General features: G+C 42.6%; 1 protein-coding gene across 1 annotated transcript in view; it reads left to right on the forward strand.

Moving 5' to 3' along the window:
• Window positions 1–24,784, forward strand: part of LOC126124767 (troponin C, isoallergen Bla g 6.0301) — a 155,571-nt gene extending 130,787 nt beyond the window's left edge. Inside the window, exons 4-6 of the mRNA XM_049915113.1 lie at window positions 10,446–10,565; window positions 17,789–17,920; window positions 24,578–24,784. Coding sequence (XP_049771070.1) covers window positions 10,446–10,565; window positions 17,789–17,920; window positions 24,578–24,603 — 278 coding nt within the window. The 3' untranslated portion in view covers window positions 24,604–24,784. The remainder of the gene's footprint in view (window positions 1–10,445; window positions 10,566–17,788; window positions 17,921–24,577) is intronic.
• Window positions 24,785–26,437: the final 1,653 nt, after the last annotated feature.

The raw sequence follows: 26,437 nt of genomic DNA on the forward strand, positions 1-26,437 counted from the left end.
TCTGTGGAGCGTGTGCAGTTGGAGTGATATGGGACCACTGATACGTCTAGATACGACTGTGACAGGTGACACATACGTAAGCATCCTGCCTGATCACGTGCATCCATTCATGGGCATTGTGCATTCCGACGGGCTGGGCAATTCCAGCCGGACAATGCGACACCCCACACGTCAATAATTGCTACAGAGTGGCTACAGGAACGCTCTTCCGGGGTTTAACACTTCCGCTGACCACCAAACTCCTCAGACATGAACATTAATGAGTATATCTGGGATGCCTTACAACGTGCTGTTCATATATCCACTCCCTCGTACCCTTACGGATTTATGGACAGATCTGCAGGATTCATGGTGTCAGTTCCCTCCATCACTACTTCAGACATTAGTCGAGTCCATGCCACGTCACGTTTCGACACTTCTGCGTGCTCGCGGGGGCCCTATACAACATAAGCAGGTGCAGCAGTTTGTTTGGCTCTTGAGTACAGTTTTACTAATACTACCTCCTATAGGAATATGTGGCACTTTTATTAAACGCCCCTGTGTATGCACTATTCCACAATTGTCACTATAATATCAAGAAACTCTGCTCGGATTTGTGCAGGAAACGTTTGGCCCAATCCTTTGTTACTGTTCCTTAACGAATCAGAGATTACTGCCAATTTAAATGCTTCCGTCTGCAAACATGACAGAAGTTATAACACTTATGTGGACAGTTTTTTAAGTCTTTTGTAAATTCGTTGAAACAAGTTGAGCAGAAGCTCTGTAACGTTATTGTTTCCAGACTTCTGTCAAGACAAATTTTACGTGCCCTCAGAGGAGACAGCTAACAAATGACTCACGCAAGTAAAATATAGCCTGTCGTTTTTCTGAGCGGCGCGTCTGTCTCAGAAGAAACGGAGAACACGTAGTTCACTACCGAGGAGAAGGGCGTTTCTTCTGTGACTGGTAATCAACAACAGTAAATGAAATAGAGCGGTCCATTATTTTCATTTTGTGCAAATAATTAACTGAACTGGAGGAAAAAATTGCCAATGGGGTAGCAGATGCTTCTTTGTCTTTGAAAAGATAACAAAAGAACCAGTTACAAGAGGCGAGACAGCTGCCGTCATACTTAAGTGTCGTCTTTTAGCAAAAGTGATAACAAGTAGCCAGAGCGCGTGTTTCACTGCGCTCAGCTAAGACGAAGGACGTAGCGAGGTGGAATGAAAGCATTCTTTACTGCCGGTAGTGTTCCCACTGGAGTCTCCGACACGTCACCACCACCGCTCACCCCTCCTAGTATACTCATCGATACGCTGCAAAACCGCCACGCTGTCTACACCAACATGACTATGGATGCGAAGAAGATGTATAGCATCTCGAGAACTCTCTACCGGAAAATTTTCGGTGCACGTTGAAAGAGCGCTCCCGCTATATACACTCCTGGAAATTGAAATAAGAACACCGTGAATTGATTGTCCCAGGAAGGGGAAACTTTATTGACACATTCCTGGGGTCAGATACATCACATGATCACACTGACATAACCACAGGCACATAGACACAGGCAACAGAGCATGCACAATGTCGGCACTAGTACAGTGTATATCCACCTTTCGCAGCAATGCAGGCTGCTATTCTCCCATGGAGACGATCGTAGAGATGCTGGATGTAGTCCTGTGGAACGGCTTGCCATGCCATTTCCACCTGGCGCCTCAGTTGGACCAGCGTTCGTGCTGGACGTACAGACCGCGTGAGATGACGCTTCATCCAGTCCCAAACATGCTCAATGGGGAACAGATCCGGAGATCTTGCTGGCCAGGGTAGTTGACTTACACCTTCTAGAGCACGTTGGGTGGCACGGGATACATGCGGACGTGCATTGTCCTGTTGGAACAGCAAGTTCCCTTGCCGGTCTAGGAATGGTAGAACGATGGGTTCGATGACGGTTTGGATGTACCGTGCACTATTCAGTGTCCCCTCGACGATCACCAGTGGTGTACGGCCAGTGTAGGAGATCGCTCCCCACACCATGATGCCGGGTGTTGGCCCTGTGTGTCTCGGTCGTATGCAGTCCTGATTGTGGCGCTCACCTGCACGGCGCCAAACACGCATACGACCATCATTGGCACCAAGGCAGAAGCGACTCTCATCGCTGAAGACGACACGTCTCCATTCGTCCCTCCATTCACGCCTGTCGCGACACCACTGGAGGCGGGCTGCACGATGTTGGGGCGTGAGCGGAAGACGGCCTAACGGTGTGCGGGATCGTAGCCCAGCTTCATGGAGACGGTTGCGAATGGTCCTCGCCGATACCCCAGGAGCAACAGTGTCCCTAATTTGCTGGGAAGTGGCGGTGCGGTCCCCTACGGCACTGCGTAGGATCCTACGGTCTTGGCGTGCATCCGTGCGTCGCTGCGGTCCGGTCCCAGGTCGACGGGCACGTGCACCTTCCGCCGACCACTGGCGACAACATCGATGTACTGTGGAGACCTCACGCCCCACGTGTTGAGCAATTCGGCGGTACGTCCACCCGGCCTCCCGCATGCCCACTATACGCCCTCGCTCAAAGTCCGTCAACTGCACATACGGTTCACGTCCACGCTGTCGCGGCATGCTACCAGTGTTAAAGACTGCGATGGAGCTCCGTATGCCACGGCAAACTGGCTGACACTGACGGCGGCGGTGCACAAATGCTGCGCAGCTAGCGCCATTCGACGGCCAACACCGCGGTTCCTGGTGTGTCCGCTGTGCCGTGCGTGTGATCATTGCTTGTACAGCCCTCTCGCAGTGTCCGGAGCAAGTATGGTGGGTCTGACACACCGGTGTCAATGTGTTCTTTTTTCCATTTCCAGGAGTGTATTATGCAAACCACTGAGAAGCGCGTGGTACTGGGTATTTTCAATGGATAACATGGATCTTCTCGATCCTATCGTGTATGTAACGCGGGAACAATTGCTGTTTAAATACCTTTGTGTGTGTGTGTGTGTGTGTGTGTGTGTGTGTGTGTGTGTGTGTGTGTGTGTTGTAATTAACCTGATTTTGTTTTCGCGGTCTCTACGGGAGCGATTCGCTGGAGGATGAAGATTGTCTCTGCGTTCTGCACTTAATTCTAGTTCTTGGATTTATGTAAGCAGGCTTTTAAGGGATAATTTGCGTCTATTGTCAACTGTCGGTCGATTCACATTTTTCAACATTTCTGAGAGTCTCACCTGTGAATCAAAGAAACCTGAAAGTATCCGTGACGCCCTTCTTTGCATACGTTCAGTAACCCCTGTTAGTTCTATTTGGTATGGGTACCATACATAAGGAGCCATCTAAAAGTTTCCGTACAGTCCAGAATCAGACAAAATCTCCGCCAGCATTGAGGCAATCATCGTACCGACTCCTCAAGTTAAAGGTACCCCTTTGCTAAGACACTGTGTCCTGCTGCGTGAAGAAGTCCTTAACTGTCTGATGCACATCCTCGTCCGACAGGAATCTTCGACACTTCAAGGCTCTTTTAGAATCGAAGGCTTGATAATTGCATGCAGAGAGACCAAGACTATAGGGCGTGTTCTCGAAAGTCTCCCTCTAGCGTTGGCGTAAATTCTACGTTACGATATTTGCGATATGGGGACGTGCGTTATCATGAAGCAAGCAGCACCCCTTGTCTCCATCAGGCATGCTGCCGCATACACATTCATCATTCTCCGATGGATGCCTGCCGTTGTTTGTCCTTTGGCAGCCAAGAAAAGAATAACAGCACGTTGGTCATGTTCGAACGCGTCTGGTAATAACATTACCATAGTGTCCGCCCCGATAGCTGAATGGTCAGCGTGACGGATTGCCGTCCTAAGGAGCCCGTGTTCGATTCCCGGCCGGGTCGGAGATTTTCTCCGCTCAGGGACTGGGTGTTGTGTTGTCTTCATCAACATTTCATCCCCATCCGGCTCTCAGGTCGCCCAATGTGGCGTCGAATTTAGTAAGACCTGCACCAAGGCGGCCGGACCCGCCCCATAAGGGGCCTCCCGACCAATGACACCAAACGCTCATTTCCATTACCATTTCCATTACCATAGTTCACGTTTCTGCATTTACCGCACGCACGTCGGAAAGTCACTAATGTCGTACTAATCCCTTTCCAACATGTCAGTGCCTATATAGCCACACAAGAGTCGCTCTACGTTGCAGGTAAGCTGCAGAAACGCCTTGAAACGGAGCTTTTTTTATCGCCCTTTATACTTAGGCAGAATCCTAAGACGGCATGCACAAGTGATTTGTAAGCATTCCCCTTTGTAGAATGAATGCATTTTCTCAGTGCTCTGTCAGTTAACCGAATGCTGCCACCTGCCCTACCGACGACTGACCCTATGTAATCATTCCATTTCAGATCACTACAAATTGTTATTCCCAGGTATTTGCATAAGTGGACTTATTCTAGCTGTGTATCATTGATATTGCACTAATATGATACTATGTTTTTTTTAGTTTTGTGTAGTGCATAATCTTATATTTATGCACATTTAAAGCAAGTTGCCAAACCTTGAACCAATTTGAAATCTTATCAAGATCTCATTGATTATTTCTGCCTCTTTCTTCAGACTACTTCATTATAGATAACCGCATCATCTGCAGAAAGTCAGAGATTGCTATTAATATTGACTGCAAAGACATTATTGTACAACAATAACGAGCACACCACACTTCCATGGACGACTCCTGGCATTGTTTCTACTTCTGTAGATTAATCTGTATCCAAGGTAACATGTTGCGTCCTGCCTACCAATAAACCCTGGACTGAGTCACATAATTTATCTGATATCCCATATAATCGCACTTAGCTTAATAAACATTGGTGTGGAATCGTGTTAAACGCTTTTCGAAAGTCAAGAAATATTCCATGTACCTCACTTCCTTTATTCATTCATTTTATTATATCATGTAACGAAAGCACTAGTTGGGTTTCACATAATCCAGGCTGGTTGTAACGGAGGACCTCATTACGTTCGAGATACTTCATTATGTTTGAGCACAGAATATGTCTATGATTCTACAACAGATGGATGTCAATAAGACTGGACGATAGTTCTGTGGATCACTTCTGTCACAGTTCTTGTAGGTATGTGTGACCTGTGTTTTTTTCTCTATCAGTGGACAGTGTTTTTTGTCCAAAGGATCTACGATATATTAGGGTTAAAATGGGAGCCAACCCAGCAGCAATTTCTGTACAAAGTCTGACAGGGATCCCATGACGCCTTGTAGGTTTGTTTAATTCAAGCACGTTTAGGTGTTTCTCAACGTCATTGACACTAAATTCGGTATCACTTATCTTTGTAGTGAAACTGGGAAATACATCTGTATCTTCTTTAGTAAAGCTACGTCACAGTTGCTAAATACACTACACAACAGAATTAAGGATCACCTTTTCGAAACCCCGTATTTCCCATGCATTGCAACGTTTAAGTTTGAAACTTGGTTCAAAGGTGCGTAAGACCTTCTTCTGTAATGATGCAAAAGCATGGTGCCTTGCGACGTCACCCTTTGGTCTCGACCACGCTTCAAACACTCGGAAAAAAATCACGGTTAAGAAGATCATGTGACGTATAAGGTGGGTTAATGATGTCACATTGGCATCAAATTTCACCACAATTCTGCCGACTGCGACCTTTCTCGTGTCACTCGCTTGGAAGGTCGTCACCGCTCCTCTTACCCAAATTTCACCCCTTTTTTTGACGCTTCTGCAAAGGAGGTCAAAACCGCGACGACCAGCGTTTAAATCGCGTGGTTTTCTTGTCCAGTGGCCGAAGGAAACGTTCCAGACACACTGCAGAGAGTGACGGGGAGTGGCATAAATGGTGTCTATAAAACCATTCCTTTCCCTGGGACGTTGCTTACACACGTTCCGCGGTAGAAAATGACTATTCGCAGTGCTACGAGCGATAGGAAGACGTTCTTCACAGCCTTTGACTTTCAACCCTCCTCTAAGGACATTTCGGAGCCGTCCTCTAAGGACATTTCGGACCTGCATCACCACCGGACGTGGTCGCACCCATTTGGAGGAGCACAGTGCGACAGCAGATTTTTCTGTCGCGTACAAGGTGGAACTACAAGGGACAGTCAAAAACCATTCGACGAAATTTGAATGTGATCCGAAACAGCGAAAGTGCTTATACCTTTTCAGCCCTCCAGTTTTGTGTCCTTCTGTGGCGTGATCACAGAGAGATGCTACATTGACTCATGCGTAGCCGGCTGGAGTGGCCGAGCGGTTCTAGGCGCTACAGTCTGGAACCGAGTGACCGCTACGGTCGCAGGTTCGAATCGTGCCTCGGGCGTGGATGTGTGTGATGTCCTTAGGTTAGTTAGGTTTAAGATGTTAGGTTTAAGATGTTCTAGGGGACTGATGACCTCATAAGTTAAGTCCCATAGTGCTCAGAGCCATTTGAACTATTTGACTCATGCGTAAATAAACCCCCAATGTCGGCAAAACCCAAAACCCTCGGTGGCACCATCCCTCTTTCACTAAGAATTTTAAGAATATACCTGTATAGACAGAACCGTGACACAGTCCTAGGCAGTTACAGACCGGCAATCCCTTCGACATTCTCCGATTCAGGACGGCCCACTAACAGATGAAGGTGCAAAACCACAGCGGCGAACGAGCAGCAGTGTAGCCTAGCTGCAGGCGCTTGATATTCTCGTAATGGGTTCTTTCTGCACAGGTGCGTTTTCAAGCTGCTCGACAAAGGCTGGTGGATGGCACAGAGAGTTTTGCCGAACTGGAGGATTTTAGAAGGACGCTTTGCCATTTTATCCAACTATGTGTCAGTGTCATCACATTTCCCCATCCCCACCCCTGCCAGTGATGACGCCACAGGAGGACGCGAAATAGAAAAGTTGAAAAACCATAAGCACCCTTTGCAGCTTCGGATCACCTTCAAATTCCGTCGAATGGCGTTGACTTGTGCATGTTAGTTCCAACCTGTACCAGAGAGAGAAAAAATTGCGTTTGCGCTGCCCTCCAAAGAGGTCAGATCACGTTTACAAGGTTTACAACTTTGCATCAGCCGTTTGCCGATAGGTAGCGATAACGGTAAGTAGCGGTCGCCACTAACAGATCGAAGATGTCAGGCAGTTAGCTTGGACCTCGGTCAACATAACCTCATTCAAACATTAGCAGATTTGTGCCTGCATCATAAAGTTGTTCTTGATTGAAAATGTCAGTTTACGAGCCTAATTCTCGTCATTTGCGGGAGGTGTTACTGCTTTGTTTCAATATGAAGAAAGCAGCGGCTGAGTCTCATGGAATGCACTCAAGTACATATGGTAAGGACACTATTAGTGAAATAACGTGTCGTGAGTGGTTTCAACGCTTCAAGAACGGTGATTTTAACGTCGTAGAGCAGCATAGTGGTGGAAGAGAGAATGCTTTGGAAGATGCAGGATTGGAGACATTGCTGAGTGAAGACTCGCGTCAAACTCTAGAAGAATTGGCACGATTAATGGGAGTGACACAGCAAGCCATTTCAAAACGTCTCAAGGCTATGGGCGTGAGTCAGAAAGAAGGAACTTGGGGAAAGAGACATTGAACGATGTTTGTGCGATTGTGAACAGTTGCTTAAGAGGCAAAAACGGAAGGGTTTTCTGCATCTCCGGGGATGAAAAATGTGTTCATTACGGTAACCCTAAACGCAAAAAATCATGGGTATACCCCGGCCATACTTCCACATCGACGACCAATCCGAATATTCACGGCTCCAAGATCATGCTCTGCATTTGGTGGGACCAGCTCGGCGTCGTGTACTTGAGGTCTTAAAACCAAGTGAAACAATCACAGGTGCTCGTTATGTAACGCAATTAATGCGTTTGAGCAGAGCATTAAAAGGCAAACGGCCGCAATACAGCGAGAGGCACGATAGAGTGATTTTGCAGCACGACAACGCTCGACCCCACTTTGAAAAAGAGATAAAAACGTACTTCGAAACGTTAAAATGGGAAGTCCTACCCCACCTGCCGTATTCTTCAAAAACTCTTCTTCCGATTTCATGAAGAAATCACAAATTGGATCGATTCATGGATCGCTTCAAGAGAAGAACAATTTTTTGACGAGGGATTCGTAGACTGCCCGAAAGATCGGAGATGGGAAATACTTTGAATAACACATGTGTAACCAATTTGTTTCATTAAAGCCTTAAATGTTTGGGAAGAAACGGCGGAAGCAAAGTTGTACACCTTGTAGTTGAGATGCAGCCACACAATGTCGTTAGATAAGGATATCAGCAGTGTCAAAGTTTGTGAAGAACGTCTTCCTCTTGGTCACTGCACTGCGACTGGCCCTTTTCGACGGCGAAATGTGCGGGAATCGCAAGTTGGAGCATTTGATGGACTACTATAGATTTGAAATTTGGAAATTTGTGGTATCGTCTTATGGGACCGCACTGCTGAGGTCATCGGTCCCTAAGCTTACTCACTATTTAATCTAACTTAAAATATCTTACGCTAAGGACGACACACACACCCTTGCCCGAGGGAGGACTTTAACCTCCGAGGGGGAACTGTCCGGACCGTGACAAGACGCCTTAGACCACGCGGCTACCCCGCGCGGCTACTGTAGATTGCTTGGAATTTGCGTTAAATTGGATTCGTGTTGTTGAATTTTTCTGGTTTGTTGTGAAGTTATTCTGAACTGCTGATATGTCAAATACGTAATTATTAATTGGACATATCTACAGTGAGCGTGCTGCAAGGTACCATCAATACAAGTGGTCGCGAAACATAAACCACAGCGAAAATCAAAACTATTTTATTTGCGACGGTTAGCTACACCTTCCAGCTACTTCTCTGCAAAGTGGCCGCTCTGACTGAGTCATATGTCGTGGCATTGTACCAGCTTTCCAATACCCTCGTCATAGAAGGCAACCACGTGTACTTTCTGCAAATACTCTACGTTGATCTGCAGCTTGTCGTCTATGCCAAAATGTTGTCTTCATATCCAGCGGTTCCTAGGAGAAGAGATGAAAATCAAAGGAGCCAAGTTCGGGGTATATGATAGACGACCAAACACTTCCCACTGAAAACGCTGTAGGACCGTGCTCATTGTCCTTGGTGTGTGCAGTCAGGAATTGTCATGAAGAGGAATGTATGGCAGTTACATTATGCAGGTTGCATAAAAGCAGGCGAAATCTCTCACAGGCACTCATACTTGGTAGCCGACACTATTTTCTAGGAATGTTTGCCTGCTCACTACACTTTCGGAGCTGAAAAGAGCGACTTGAATCGATCTACGAGGCATACTGGAGACACTGTACAACATATCCATGCAAAACTTCATTGGATTTTCAGTGTGGTTTCCATTTCTCGATCGACTGGACCGTACTTCCCAAATAGTCCTCGCATTTCTCAGGGGGTTAACCTGACATTTGTTGCAATATTTGCTCTAAAAATGTTCCGAATGTCTCAAGAAACAAGACGCATATGATTCGCCACCTAAAAATCGACAATCTATGGAGCGTGCTGTTGAATCTTACGCATTCTCGTATGGATGAGGAAAAGCCATCCATCTCTCGCTCCACCCGTGAATGGATGTGAATGCAACTTGAATATGCGATGTGAAGCACCAAGACCAACCCTCTAGGTGAGGTATAATGTGTCCCAAGGCCTTAGGATCAAAATTATATAGACCGTAGAGGATTCTCAGCAGAGTAGACTGTAGTATAGAGATAAATAGTTTAAGCGGTTCAAGATCTTGAGTGAGCAAAGCGTTTTAGGCATTAGTTTCAAACTGCTTTATGGTCCATAGCAATGAAGTGCTGACGTACCGACATTGTTAGCGCCTCCTTTAAAAACGATACCCAATTGTCTCTGATGTGTATATGGCGGCAAAATTTCATGTGTCGTAAAGCATGCGTGAGTGGCAGCCAGTACATTCTCCTATTAGCTTAAGTCATTTCTATCAAGTGTAAATAAAAAACTACATGTTTACTCTTATGATTAGTTTCTTATCCACAAGTTCTCAGTTTATAATCCTCTACGATGTGTACAATTTTGACACTATTGATTTGAGGCACCCTGTAAAATGTTACGTCGTGTACAGTTTTGTTATATTACAGATGTTGTTGTGTAAAATGTAATAAGGAGAAACGACAGAATTCCTGTGTTAGCATTGCTGTATTTGTGATAAAAAGAACCACGAAGTTGTAAATTCTCTGTTTTGGTACTGAGATTTTCTTAAATTGTAGTAACAAGAAAATTATATCAGCTATGTTGCTCTCTCTATCTCGATAAAGAGAGTTTGTTTCATAAAGAGTACAATGAATTCTGTTGTCACTGTAACCGGCATAAAAGACGGGTCTGTTTGTCTGCGACTTATACGACCAATTTCCTCATTTGCTATTTATGCCGTGTTTGGTCAAGGATATATGCCAACAACCGCTACATGATGTGTTCGAAATCACCAGGTTGCTTACAAAGTGTGTCTCCCTCCGCAGAGTCCGGCCGCCTTGAGTTCGACGAGTTCGTGACGCTGGCGGCCAGGTTCATCATAGAGGAGGACGACGAGGTCATGGAGAAGGAGCTCCGCGAGGCCTTCCGTCTCTACGACAAGCAAGGTGAGCTGGCCACGTTCCTCCTCCTTCACTGTAACATCGCAGTCATCAAGACACTGTGCAAGCTCATCTTCAACATCCAGATTGGTGCCGATCGACTCACATGAAACCTAGAGATAAAATGGGTATAGTGGCATTCTACTCAAAGAAGGTTGTCCAAATTCCTAGAGATATTCTAGAGGAGGGTTAAGAGTTAATAATTGGTTATAGAGCATGCACAACAATGGTTGTGCACTTTTCAAATCCAATCACCTTTCAAATCCAATCATTGTGTGGAGAAGAGAACACGTTGTATGTCATCCTCGTGCTAAGTAAACAGGTTTTGGACATTTATATTACTTTTAATGGGATGATTATGTTTGGGAGACCCAGTTTCCTCTTGTTGACAACGAACGGACTATGGATCGAAGATCGTTACTTTAACATGCTTCCATACATCTTACCCGTTATCTTTTCTTTCAGTGTGACCATAGGAATCGTAAGATAACTATCCAAACTATTACAAAAACAACCACTTGATGTTACAATTGAAAGAGAGAATAGGAGATATCAGGTTTTTCGTTTTATCTGGTGTTCTCCATGCGCAATAACGACCTGCGGCAGAAAATAGTATAAACATAGACCATCTTATAGATTTCCATAGGTCTCTCCTTTGAATTCAGTTAGATCATAAGAACTTTGATAATGTCTGCTCTACGAGTAATGAATTTTTGTAATGCCCGACATGTTGTGTTCTCTATACTTACATTAAGCTCAGTAATCACTCTCTCTCGACGGTCGTCTTCTTACTGGTGGTAACATACCTCTTTAATTTTTTTGTGTCTCTGCGGTAAGATCACTGATTGCATGACTATTGTGTTCAGCATTTGAAGTTTTCCCTTGTATTGTGAATTAGCCCAGCGCTATGTATCTCTAGAAGACTTGCGATTGTTATGAAGCATTGAGCAGATTGACCTCTCTGGATGTCCACGAGGACTGACATGACAACAGAACACCACGACCACTGACGAGCCTCTAGAGTCCGCAGCTCGTGGTCGTGCGGTAGCGTTCTCGCTTCCCACGCCCTGGTTCCCGGGTTCGATTCCCGGCGGGGTCAGGGATTTTCTCTGCCTCTTGATGACTGGGTGTTGTGTGACGTCCTTAGGTTAGTTAGGTTTAAGTAGTTCTAAGTTCTAGGGGACTGATGACCATAGATGTTAAGTCGCATAGTGCTCAGAGCCATTAGAACCTCTAGAGATGTTATATATAGTATTCGAGATAACAAAATACAGCGTATCATGAGTAGTTTTTCGTCCAGGTATGGTACCTCTGTCTTGCGGTTTTCTTCCTGGCAGTATCGGTTAGTCGGTACCTTCTTCTCACTCTCCCTGTTTCTCCTTTTACCAACTATTCAGTTCGTTTCTGGATGAAACACTACTATCTTAAGATGTGACCGGGCCAATTTTCTTTCCTTTCTTTATGGCGTGTAAGAGGTTTCTGTTCTTCCCAAATATCTTTTTCTTTCCGTTCGTTCTCAATATCATTTTTTACTCTTTTTCTCATTTATTTTCATTCGTAATTTATCGCATTTTGTATTTAAGTCTTCCATAATTTATTAAGCACGTTCTTGAACTCCGCCAACACCACCACGACACCAGAAAAACGTAAACATTCCAGCGTTTTGCCTTCCTCAATCGCTCGCTCGTGTAGTGACACCCATTCCCTCTACACAGGCCTCTTCCAGGAAGCCGTTAAGCAGCGCAGGTTAAAGGCAACGCACCTGCCTGACTCCTCTTCCTATTGCTGTTCCCTTCGTTACTTCTCCACCAGTTCTAACTGGGTTTTGCTGAAGATATAGCTCATTAATCAATTTTATTCCTCTCCAGTCGATGCCTTGTTTTCTTAGGATAAGTGTGGTGTCACCGCCAGACACCACACTTGCTAGGTGGTAGCTTTAAATCGGCCGCGGTCCATTAGTACATATCGGACCCGCGTGTCGCCACTGTCAGTAATTGCAGACCGAGCGCCACCACACGGCAGGTCTAGAGAGACGTACTAGCACTCGCCCCAGTTGTACGACGACTTTGCTAGCGACTACACTGACGAAGCTTTTCTCTTATTTGCCGAAAGACAGTTAGAATAGCCTTCAGCTAAGTCCATGGCTACGACCTAGCAAGGCGCCATTAACCATTGCTATAGAGAGTCTCACTTGTATCATCAAGAATGCTGTATACAAATGATGGATTAAAGTTAAGTATTCCAGCAGCTACGTACTTTTCTTTATAGCATTCATTACGTATCCTGTTTCAGACCTAAGCAAGCCTGCGTGTGTAAACGCGTGCCTTTCGGTTACCCGTCACTGTGGACTGGCTGTCTTGTCAGTCCACAACAATAAGCATGAATCCATTCCTCCTCAACTATTAGAAAAACTTCTTGCAAATAACCAAACACAATATAAAATTTCCCTACTCCTTTCGATGTACCCCTCTCCTGAGACTCGTAGTAAGCCTACAGCATCTCTCGTGCCTATCCCCTTAACTGAAACCATAATCCTCTTCTCCGATGGTGCTATTCGACTCCTAGATATCCCTCTAGTCATCATTCTAGATAAAACCTTTCTCACTTGGCGTATCAAACTTAAAGTTCCTCATATTTTTTTTGTGTTGCTTTTCTTTTTGATTGGTGTTTCCTTGCATCTTCCGAATCGTGTATTCCCACAGCGTAAGTGCGCTAGAAATAAGTTAGAAAACAGGCTCCAGAAACGAACGAGGTGTCAATACTGTTTCCACGCCCTGTACATTGAGTAAGAATGAAACATAATAACGAAAATATATTGTAAATCGTCATATGTAAAAATATAATTATTCCAAAATGACACGCTTTACTCTTCGTGCAATGCACACTGTGCTTAATATTCGTGATTATTAAAACTGTGTTCTGGAACGCAGAGGAACAGAAATGAACTGATAGCAAACAGTCGCTTTTCTGTCTGTCAGGCGTGTTTGGATATCTTGAGTCCTGGTACATCACAAGGTTTTAGCTTTTCGCAAATATACCATAATGACCTTTACGCTCACTATTCAAGAGCCCAGATAAAGAGGATGTTAAGGTAAAGTGCAGATATTGTGGTTACTGGTACCTTAATATACGCCAAGTTCAAGAGTGTTAGTTATTTTGCCTCGGGCATGGATGTGTGTGCTGTCCTTAGGTTAGTTAGATTTAAGTAGTTCTAAGTTCTATGGGACTGATGACCTCAGTTGTTAAGTCCCATAGTGCTCAGAGCCATTTTTGTTAGTTATTTTTTCTTTGTGCCGAACAGTCTTCCCACAAACTCGTCATAAACTTTGCGACCTGATGTTTTGTGCACAGGTGTAAGTGTACTACTAAAAGGGGCAACACCTGTCAGTGTAGACTACCCACTTTGAGTCCATACATTCACGTTTCAGTATCTGACCAGCTGCTGCCCAGGGGAAAACAAGCATTAATGTTCTTGCTACATGTACTTGAAGGTACTAATCAACCTACAAAGATAATATTCCTAATAGTTATAATTATTCGTTTGCAAATGAAACAAATACCGGTGTAATGTTTTTCAGTACACTATTAAGCTCCATATACTGCGCAGGAGCTCACAACTGGCTACAGCTGGTGCTAAGTACTAATTTTTGTCGCGACCTGAGCAACAAATGTTTTCGGTTGGCCATGTGTCCCTGACGAAACGATTCGTGCTAGATGTTGCACGCGTCTGCAGGTCTGCTGCAGACATTTGCGCCACACTCCAAAAGCTAACTAGACTGCCAAGCCAACCACTCGACCCAGTTCGTCGCTCTTGTGCCCCCTATTCTTAAAATGGAACAAGAGCCACGTCTTTCTGTCTCTCCACTCCTGCCCCCATCCTCTTACGCTGCTCTCCCTTGTGACTGTTCGCTACGGGGCCTAGCTATACTTGTCCTCGCCTCCGTCACTGGGTCTCTCTTCCATTGCCGGTCAGTCTGTTGAGAACTGACACTGTCGTCTACAAAACAAACGGCCTATCAGGCTTAACCCTTGAGATGATTAATCGTAAATCAATATTTATCAGGGAAGAGAAACCAATCGAAAGACTATTTCACTACCTACTGATAACACGACGAGGAATGCTTCCTCACTCGCTTGATAATTTTGTTGTGGGCTCTTGAAGATTAACGCTACTTCCGGCAGTTGTAACTACGACGAAATACAAGACAGAGATTGTAATATCTCTTTATATTCGATGAATTATTCTGATACAATTCTACCCTTTAATGACGTTTACTAATTTTCTATCATCATACTCGCAGAATCCATGTGAAAAGTAGTTCATACAATAGCTATGCCATGAGCGCATAAGTATTCTTTGTAGTACTCTCTCTGGTGGTTGTTAGAAAAAAAAGAAAAGGGAAGAAGGGAGCTTCCGAGATTGTCTTCGTGCCGATTAGCATGAGCTTGGTTTGGAAGGACTGTAATTTGATTATTGAGATTTATCACAAAAGATAACTGATACGAACTGTACGATTAAAAGGGAAATATATATATATATATATATATATATATATATATATATATATATATATATATTGCTCCTTCAAAAAAAGGTGTGTATGTGACATTTGAGAATTAATGATATTTATCGATATATTGCGTAGTTGTTAATCAGAAGGGACTTCCGAAAGACTGGATACGAACCTGCATTTAATAATCCAAGAGCTCCATTACTTCTTCGGAAGGTTAAACTTCATCAAAGCCAAATATCCGCTTGATCTGAGGTTTCCCGACTGATTATACAACGCTCCCAAAATTACGAGGCATTTTATTTGTACAGATTAGCAGACAGCCGCAAAGCACGAGCCTGCAGAGAAGAAGAATCATCGCCTGATTTCATTTTAACAAGTAAAATTTCAGAATCATTTTGAGTGACTGAGCTATGACTCTGTTTCCTATCATGAATGATTGATTGCTCGAACGAATTGAGAGCTACAGAATTACGTAGATAGGAAGAAAAAATTACAAGATCTCAGAATCAGGGAGGTGCCGGAAATTGTGGAAGTAATACACAGGGTGACAATTATTGAACTGTATGAAAAAAAACGTAAATTAGTTACAAACTGCGGCGTGCACACATTTTATTCAACATATAAACATCACTACAGATATTCGGATTAGGTTATGACATGTTCGATATGCCTGCCATCATTAGCGATGATGTGGAGCAGACGAGTAGCGAAATTCTGCATGACCCGCTGAAGTCTCGGAACATCGATGCTGTCGATGACTTGCTGAATGGCTGTTTTCAGTTCAGAAATGGTTCTGGTGCTATTGCTGTACACCATGTCTTTAATATAGCCCCAAAAAAGGAATCGCATGTGTTCAGATCCGGGGAATATGGCGCAAAATTGCGGCCCGTGCCAGTGGCCTCCGGGTACCCCAGAAACAGAATGCGGCTCCCATAAGTGCTCCTCCAGGACTTCAAATATTCTCCCGCTTCGATGGGGTCGAGTACCGTCATGCATGGACCACATCTTACCGAAATCAGGGTCACTTTGAATAATAGAGATGAAATCATCTTCCAAAACATTCACGTACCGTTCGATAGTCACCGTGCCATCAAGGAATATCGCATCGATCATTCTTAACGGGGAAATTGCACACCACACAGCCACCCGTTGGGGGTGAAGAGATTTCTCGATCGTGACATGCGGATTCTCAGTCCTCCAAATGCGCCAATTTTGCTTATTGACGAACCTATCGAAATGAAAGTGGGTTTCATCGCTAAACCAAACCATAATGCGCATACTAACTCCAATCGTGCCTCGCAGCCAACCGTGCAGTTTGAATGTCCTAACGCAAGACGTTCAGAAGGTATGACGATTTTATTTCACATAGTTCAATAATTGTCGCCCTGGTCATGTCGCAAACTCACTCACCGAAACCTGTAGGTTAGTTCCAGTGAACCTAGAATCACGAAATTTGGCAAGAGGTAAAGCTTCACAGTACAACTAAAGAGAAAAATCCCAAACTTTTTAATTTGTAATTATATCACACAAAAAAAGTATTTGTCATTTGTTATCCGACATCAAAATTAAAATTAAAGCATTCTTGAATGTCTTAGAATTACTGGGACTAATATCTTGCCAGTATCAATGTCGATAACAGGCAAAATTGAAGAAACAGATGAAAGTCCGAGGGTGACAGGTTTGCGCTGTAGGGTGGTGAAATAATGATGTCCATCCTAATTTGGCGATGTGTTCCCAGGTTCTGAAACTTGTGTGTCGGAGTGGTTGTCGTGTTGGAGCGTTGTGAGGCCGAACACGGGGCATAGATATACTTGAAAATGTCCTTGAGCTTGTTCGTAGTCTTCATCTATGCCTCTGTATTCTTTTGTCAACGAATACAAGATAAGATCATCATCGCTATCCCAAAAAACTGTCGGTACTAGTTGATGAGCAGAAGGAGCTGTCTTCAATATTGGCATCTGCACGATTCACCGTGTCGGGAGCGGTGGCTGTGACAGGACGTACGGATCGTGACCGATCATGTGGCTCAGTTCCTGTGTTTCCTGATGCTTTAACTCTTACCCATCGCTCTACGCACTCCTATCAACTGTATGATTACCTAACGTTGCACACAAACGTTTGAGGACTGCAGTCCCGGTCTCTCTTTCCGAAATCAAGAATTCAATTACAACAGGTCATTTCTAATGAATATTTTGCGTAGATGCCATTTTGATGGTTTGCTTTTGCTCTGCCGTCTGTCGGAATGTTTCAGCTACGCGGACGTGCGGAAGAAGCATCTAATTTCAAGCACTTAAATGGACGTTTTGCTATATTTATTAACACCTATAAAAAAGGAGCATTATCTCTAGAATCACCCGAGTATTTCGTATTTCCTTACTGGAGTTTCGGCCCCTTTTTCAGGATGAGCTGCCACAACAGTATCGATTTGAGATTCTGAGACACAACAGACATATGCTAGTTTATTTCTTTTGAAGTGGTAAACGTGTTTCGAACATTTAGTATAGGAATCTCTGTAGACTTTCACCCGGCAAGATGTATCTTACGGCAAATAAAATTTGTCCAGATCTTGTGAAGATTTTCAGTGCAAATGTAATTTAAACAATTTCTGCCTAATGGAGAAGGTCCATTCCTGAACGCCCACCTCTTCTTTTAACGCTGTGTCCAGTTCTACAGACTACCCTACCACCACTAAAGTTATCTGGTGATCTGTTGCAGGCAACGGCTACATACCCACCACCTGCTTGCGGGAAATCCTGCACGAGCTGGACGAGCAGCTGACGTCGGAGGAACTGGACATCATGATCGAGGAGATCGACTCCGACGGCTCCGGCACCGTCGACTTCGATGGTAAGATCCATTTGCGACTTATTGTCTTACGTCCCGCAGCAACAGTCTCCAACATTTAGGAACTGGGTTCTCTTAATCACTGTGGAAGATTTAGTTATTCCCACACACGTTGACAACCGTAGCCAGACAATTCTTTTCATCTCCCAAACACAACGTACCAGAAAAATAATTATAAAGACTTAGCTCGGTGTTATTGGGAAAAAGAGATGAAGAAATGTCTACGTAAACGTGTGATTCAAAAAATTTTTATTTCAAGAAAACAGCTCTTCGTACTTCTGTGATATGACGGTAACATGCATGACGAAAATACTGTCCAGAAGCGTGCTAACAATAGGACCAAGAACAGAAGTTACATGGGAAAATGTTCTGATGTGTATAGTTTGACGGCTACCATAGCACCACGTTGACTCAGATTGAGACAGATAGTATACTATTGGCGGGAACACAGCTAACATGGTCGACAGAAGTTTATAGCGTATGCCGTAACATGACAGGCGCGATCATCCCACCGAAACCTACTATACGTTTCCTTAGGAAACGTTAGGATATAACAGGTGTTTGGTTTAAGCTAGAACAGTGAAAAGTGTGAATGATTTGCGAAATCCATCTATCCGTACAGAACACGTACGAATGTTACTGAGAGGAAACAGTCAACGGTGCGCCGTTGTGAAGATCATAACTAAATGGATGGAATGCTTTTAAATCAGATGTTTTCAAATAGTGCAGATAGTGAATTTGAAAGATATAGAATGTTTCAATCACGTTCGAAAACATAAATGATTTAGATCACCAGTTTGTATAGATCTATCTTCTGTCTTGGTCACAAATATTTCCTCCAATCGCATCCATCGATATTTGTCCTATAACTTCCATACCTGCACTTCCTTTTGCATATTCTTTAATTTGCTGTGCCTATATTATCTAGAGAAACACTTGATCCCCCGCTAGTCGAAACGTTCTTTGACTCCTAAGACGTTACAAGTCATTGTACGTGAAGCTTCCCATAACATTAACATGTCAGATAAATAAATTAAATAAGAAGAATTATTCTGATTCAAGATAACTAATGTTAGGGTCCAAGCGACCAAAGAAACGCAGCATAAAGACAGGTATGTAATGAATGATCATGCTAGCATTAAAGTGAACACAAAAATTTCGTCTGGTTACGAAACATCAAAATTTCAACCTAGTCAGGGAAATAGAACTGCGGCTCTACGATTGATTATGTCATATAATGGAAGAATTGCGATGTTAGGCAACGAGCTAGATTAATTTTTGAAGAAGGTAATAACCGCATTAATTTTATTGCCGCAAAGTAATTATATACTTGATAAGGCTTGCAAAAGTCTCCTACTTTTCACTGCCCATGTCCACTAAAAAGACGTGTATCTCTTCTGCTGTTTAACACATAGACCCATGACCAGCCCATAATACAGGACAACCGTTTCTTTATGTAAGCAGATGATACAGATATCTCCATTCAGGACAAAACTTTCGGAGGGCTGGCAGAGAAGCTAACGGGAGGGGTCGAAAAATTATCAGTTTGTTGCAATAATAATTAAATGGCTCAAATGGCTCTGAGCAATGTGGGACTTAACTTCTGAGGTCATCAGTCCCCTAGAAGTTAGAACTACTCAAACCTAACTACCCTAAGGACATCACACATCCATGCACGAGGCAGGTTTCGAACCTGCGACCATAGCGGTCGCGCGGTTCCAGACTGTAGCGCCTAGAACCACTCGGCCACCTCGGCCGGCCAATAATAATCACTTAAAACCTAACACTGAAAAAACACAAATCTGTGTTTTCCTTTTGCGTAGCAGAGAGGCAAAGAGAGTAGTTAATATAAGGTGGAATGGATATCGCCTCACACAGCGTTAATCAGAAACATCTAGGAGTCAAACATGGTCACGTCCTTATCTGTAACGAACACAGTATGTATCCGGAACAACATATTACGGAGGCTGATGGGAGCACAATCCTCTGTCCTTCGTAAGTCTGCTTTGTATTTTGTGTTTTTCCGCTGCGGAATATGTGGCCCCCGTCTGACGAAACTCTACCCACGCAAAACAATTAGATGTGCCCTGGAACGAAATAGGACATATCACTGCAAGTTGTCTTCGCCTTATCCCTGTAAATCAGTTCTATCAGCTTCTGGGTTTATGGGCTCCCCTAGAACAATGGAGAAAAGCTGCACAGATTGAAAAACAAAAACAAACTCAAAGTACAGACATATCCACCAGTCGCTCAATAAAGAGCTTTTTGCAATCAACCAAAGCAAGTCCATTATTACCGAATAAACGAAGTGTAGAATCGTGGAGGAACTTCCCCGATAGGCCCAAGGAATAATCCGAAGGAAGAATTTTATGGAGGTTTCTAACATCCTTATACTACTTGGAAAAACCTAAGGACGGGCGTAGCCCGGGGCTACATTAGTGCTGATAAGCGCTGTGAATGTGGCGAACTACAAGATCCACCCCACTTGTAAATGTGCAGAAAGTTGGATGAGCCCTGCGCCTTAGACGACTTAGATGCAGCAAGCAATAAACCTATTTCGGCTGCTATTTTCTGAACTAATTTTGGAATTTGATCACCTGCGACCTTGGTGTACACCATTTTCGTTATTACATGACATATAATAGTATTATGTAATATATTTTCATGTGATGGCTCCGTTTTGTTAACTATGTTTGTTTCAATTTTGTTTAATAATTTGATTGTTTCTATTGTATGATGACTTGGGCAACAATATATAAATAAAATGGAATGGGGATAAGAAATAAAAGATGTAGCCTTAATCATAGTTAACACATGGTTTAGAGTCATGAAAAAAGGTTGTACACGTAGGTCTGGAGACACTGGAAGGTTTCAGATAGATTATATAATGGTAACACAGACATTTCGAAACCAGGTTTTAAAATGTAACACTTTCCAGGAGTAGATGTGGACTCTGACCACAATTTATTGGTTATGAACTGTAGATTAAAACTGAAGAAGCTGCAGAAAGGCAGGAATTTAAGGAGATAGGACTTGGATAAATTGAAAGAACCAGAGGTTGTAGAGAGTTTCAGAGAGTGCATTAGGGAACGGTTGACAAAAATGGGGGAAAGAAATACAGTAGAAGAAGAATGGGTAGCTTTGAGAGATGAAGTAGTGAAGGCAACAGATGATCAAGACGGTAAAGAGGACGGCTAGTAGAAATCCTTGGGTAACAGAAGAGATATTGAATTTAATTGATGAAAGGAGAAAATATAAAAATGCAGTAAATGAAGCAGGTAAAAAGGAATACAAACGAGATCGACAGGAAATGCAAAATGTCTAAGCAGGAATGGCTAGAGGACAAATAGAAAGATGTAGAGGTATATATCACTAGAAGTAAAATAGATACTGCCTACAGGAAAATTAAAGAGACCTTTGGAGGAAAGAGAACCACTTGTATGAATATCAAGAGCTCAGATGGAAACCCAGTTCTAAGCAAAGAACGGAAAGCAGAAAGGTGGAAGGAGTATATAGACGGTCTATACAAGGGCGATGTAATTGAGGACAATATTATGGAAACGGAAGAGGATGTAGATGAAGATGAAATGGGAGATATGATACTGCGTGAAGAGTTTGACAGAGCACTGAAAGACCTGAGTCAAAACAAGGTCCCGGGAGTAGACAACATTCCATTAGAACTACTGACAGCCTTGGGAGAGCCAGTCCTGACAGAACTCTACCATCTGGTGAGCAAGATGTATGAGACAGGCGAAATACCCTCCGACTTCAAGAAGAATATAATAACTCCAATCCCAAAGGAAGCAGGTGTTGACAGATGTGAAAATTACAGAACTATCAGTTTAATAAGTCACAGCTGCAAAATACTAACGTGAATTCTTTACAGACGAAAGGAAAAATTGGTAGAAGCCGACCTCGGGGAAGATCAGTTTGGATTCTGTAGAAATTTTAGAACAGGTGAGGCAATACTGACCCTACGGCTTACCTTAGAAGATAGATTAAGGAAAGGCAAACCTACGTTTCTAGCGATTATAGACTTAGAGAAGGTTTTTGTCAATGTTGACTGGAATAGTGTCTTTCAAATTCTGAAGGTCGCAGGCGTCAAATACAGGGAGCAAAAGGTTATTTACAATTTGTGCAGAAACCAGGTGGCAGTTACAAGAGTCGAGGGACAGGAAAGTAAATCAGTAGTTCCGAAGGGAGTGAGACAGTGTTGTAGCCTATTCTCGAAGTTATTCAATCTGCATATTGAGCAAGCAGTAAAGGAAACAAAAGAACAATTTGAAGTAAGAATTAAAATCCATGGGCCACGTAGGTGATCTGCACATTAAACTACGTCCGTAGACGAACCTTTGTGATGTTCCATGAATAAAACAGGGAACACAACGTGCTCCAGAACGCTTGGCAGCTAGGTAGAGCAGCGATAGCATTTGTACTCCGCTATCTATTGTTGTAACAGTGCTCAGTGCTAAGGCACGAGTCCAGAAGTCGTCTAACAACTAAAATCACAGTTAGTGTTGGTTAGAATTCCGTTAGCTGGAAATGTAATTATTATGAGAGTCGCAGTTGATTACCACCGATCTTTAACCCATCACACACGGGGTAAAGGAAGACATTGTTGTCCATATTTGCTTCTGCATTAAGTTTTATAGATATAGGAGATATGGGTTCTTATACAAAATAATATCTTCCCCATCATACGCTAAATGTCGAAAGAGTTAGTAAGTGGAATTTCAAGCGGCCTTGTGTATCTACAGCAGTTGGACAAAAAGAAATGGAAACAACTCGAAAAATGCGTCCTTTAACATAAATGCAGATGGTAGCCATGCCTCCTTGTTGCTGTTGTATTGGACCACATCATGGTATTCCATGGGCCCCATGGTTACACTACGAGGTCGCATTAGTGACAAGGATTATGTGATCATTTTGGCTGATCACTTCCATCCCATGGGACAATGTTTGTTGTGCAATGGTGAAGCTGTGTTCCAGGAAGGCAGGATCCTGTACACACTGTTCACTTCGTCCAGGACTGTTTTTTTGATCAGGAGGGTCAACTGTCGCATCTGCCGTGGCACCACAGTCACCAGATCTCAGAGTTATTGAGATTTCGTGGTTCTCTTTGCAGAGAAGCATGTGATCGCTATCCACCTCCATCATCGTTAGCTGAATTTGTCATTGTTTCGCGGAAAGAACGGTATACCGTTGAAAACCATACATGGCCTGTATTTACCCATTGCGAAACGACTGGGGGTTGCTTTGAATGCCTACCGTTTTCCTGCAGCGCTTTAGGTATGGTAATGTGTTGCGTTTTTGGGGTTTCTGTATTTTTATCCACCCACTTCATATGTATAATCCGACAGAGTTTTCTTACCACATGTCAGTAAAGCGCAAAAGTCAAATTATCTGCCTTGTCATATGTGAATGCTCGAGGTATCCATCTTGTAGCGATTCAGTATTTGAAGAGCTTTAAAACGTTACTACTGAATTAATTTTGATTAAAGTTAAAGTACTCATTGTAGCTGGCCATCTGTCGCAGCGGAAGTCCTGGAAAACAGCGACTGTGGGTTTTCACTATAAAGTTAAAACAATATTTAATCCAGTATAGTGTTTCAGCTGAATATTTATTACAGTCTCAAAGTAAATAAAAGCATCTTGACAAATCTGAAATAAGTTGTATTATACTTACAATAATGAAGTGAATTATGCTCAAAGTCTTACATTCTTACTGTCCAAATACACACAAAGTACTGACTCCCTATGCCAATATGGCTGTAACTATTTATACTTTCTTAACAATCCCGAACAATCCTCGGCATTGTTTAAAATGATTTTCTAATTGAGTAATAATTAAAATTGACATATAAAAACTGAAAATGCACATATAAACGTATGTTTGCTCCAGAACGCAAGTACAATTCTATATTAATTTGTGACCGTTATTTTATTCAAGTATAACTTCTCGAATACGAAATTACAGTAATACATTTTCATATTTTATTAATTACTAGAGGTTACCTTCGTGGAAAATGTTCCCTTCATTTACAGAGCTTCTATACTTTAAGCTAATTTGGGTGCAATAAATAGTTTAGTAACTATAATGTTTTAGACAAATTACATATTTTGTTTACATGTGCGATCCTGAATTAGACTGGGTTTTAAGTGGGTCTTAATGGGCTGTTACGTTTCAGTTTCCAGTGTAGTTCATGGGGCAATTCCATTTTCATTAATAATAGGTGCGTGTAACGGTCACAGTGACTATGATATGTCTCTATTGGATTTTCAACATACAATACACTCACAGATTGCTTCAAAAGCTGAATGACTTTTATTCAGTTTTCTTCGTCAACAATCTACAGTTCGTCTTGTGACAGTCCCTAAGGGTCGGGCATTACCTCCCACAAAATTATAGCTACCCGCTGTGGCATAAACGTCATTTAATCTTCAAGAACAGCTATTCTCATATAGAATGCTGTACACAAATAACAGCTCCAGCTTGCATAGTAGTTGTCAGACTCTACGGAACGCCTACTAGTATTTCCGGAAGTGTCAGTATGGTGTGTAAGCGAGAACTAAATAATTCTGCTTGGTTTTCTTTCCCACAGGACTCCTGTTGTGTTGCCGGTTAACCATACCATTACAACGCAGCTTTCTCTGTTTCAGAATTCATGGAGATGATGACCGGTTAAATCTGCCACCGCTGTCCTGCCGAATGCGTCCTGCTAAAAGACATTCTTCCACTTTCATGTTCAGTGCACTCAGTGAAACACTTAACAGTTTTTTACTCGCATCACTCTATGTCTGGATTTTATTCTGTCAAATAATTGTATCAATATTTCACTACTCACAATAAACGTTGTCAAAATTAAATGTATATCATTTAGTTTTAAAAGCCACAGGGAACGTTGCGAGTTTCACTAATAGTTTCTTTTTATTCCTTATCATAATAAAGTCGCTGAAAGACTTGAGAGACTAAAGCATAGTTGGAGTAAGAGCACTGTTCAAGTGAGAAGTTAAGATGGTGATGACGTAGTCTTACAAGAATAAACCACACGACTATACTAACGTGCATATGAAATATTGAACACTCTTTACGTCACTGAACTCTTAACAGTAATGTGCAGACGTTAGTATTCTGTGTGAAAAGTTCCTCGCAATGTTCTCTACTACTTTATTTGTTCTTAGACTGAAAAACGAGTGAGAAAAGGACAACCGTAACATGGAGCTTCTAAGGAATGTGAACTATAAAAACTCACGAATCTCTACATTTAAAGTATGTAGAAGAACACAGACAATAAAACTGAGCCTGACAAGAGAAAAGTGTAATATCATTCAAACTGCAATAGACACTACTGACCTGCAAAGAACAGCTCGTAATAAATCTAAAGCGAAAACTAACGACTGTTGAATTTCGCAGGCGATATCATGCGCTGTGGCCCGCATGTCTTTCCAGCTTGATAATTATAGACACAGAAAATAAAGAATATACCATAAGGATAAATGAAACACCTGCTAATCATGCTACATCAATGTTGAAACATGTTTGGGTTCTAAATAACAAAGAGAATGAGAATGTAAGAATGAGACTCGTCACAATATGAATAAATAATTGTTGGACGTAATGGAAACATCGAAATTATGCCAGTTTTGATGATTGTCCGAATCAGTTCCCTCTCTGTTCAAGCAAACACAAAGAAAAGGGTAAGGTAAGGCATCCTTTTTATACACTGTAGTGAACTATTTTCGTTTCTTTCGGTAATACGGAATTTATATTTGAAAGGAAGGAGCACTTTCTACCACCAGTTTTGCCATACTCTTGGCAGACGGAAAACAGAATCCTGAAGTACACGCACGCTGTTTGCTGGGCTAAGCCCTGAATACTGACTCGCTCTTTTTCCAAAATTCTAAGAGCCCTATCAGAAGATGTGGAGGGTGCAGTTAAGCCGACACGAAGATGGCCAACCTGATGGCGCTAACCAGGTATTTTTCGGTAACACTTTCTGACCCCACACGCTTTAGAAGTGGTATATTATAGAGATCACCGAAGAAGTCCCCATCAAACATTCAACAAAATTGTTGGCTAGTGCAAATAAATTGCAAAATAAGATTTAAATTAAACATGTAAAGACACCCTTTGATATTTTTCAGTCATAGATTCTCCCTATCCTACTTACACTTACAAGGAATATAAACATTATAAAACTAACACTTAATTGCACATATATTAATCAAATCACTAAAACCAGAGACAAAACCAGACATCACAGTTGACTACTGTTCCTTGATTCCCCTTTCTCCATCATTACTACATAGTTTCTCGACACTGACACGTGTGGATGGCAGTTCTCTGTTTCCATTCACTACCAGAGTAACACTGGAATGTTTTTGTTGTACATCAGAGACTGTGAGACAGAATATCCTCATTTTGTTGTGGTGACAGTCACCGCTTCCTATTTCTAGACTCAGACCTTCGTTTCGGCCTTTTAAATTCGTTTAAACACCTCTGAGTCGGCTATTTCTCCA

Source organism: Schistocerca cancellata, unplaced genomic scaffold (genome assembly GCF_023864275.1).
Source record: "Schistocerca cancellata isolate TAMUIC-IGC-003103 unplaced genomic scaffold, iqSchCanc2.1 HiC_scaffold_426, whole genome shotgun sequence".
Lineage (NCBI taxonomy): Eukaryota > Metazoa > Arthropoda > Insecta > Orthoptera > Acrididae > Schistocerca > Schistocerca cancellata.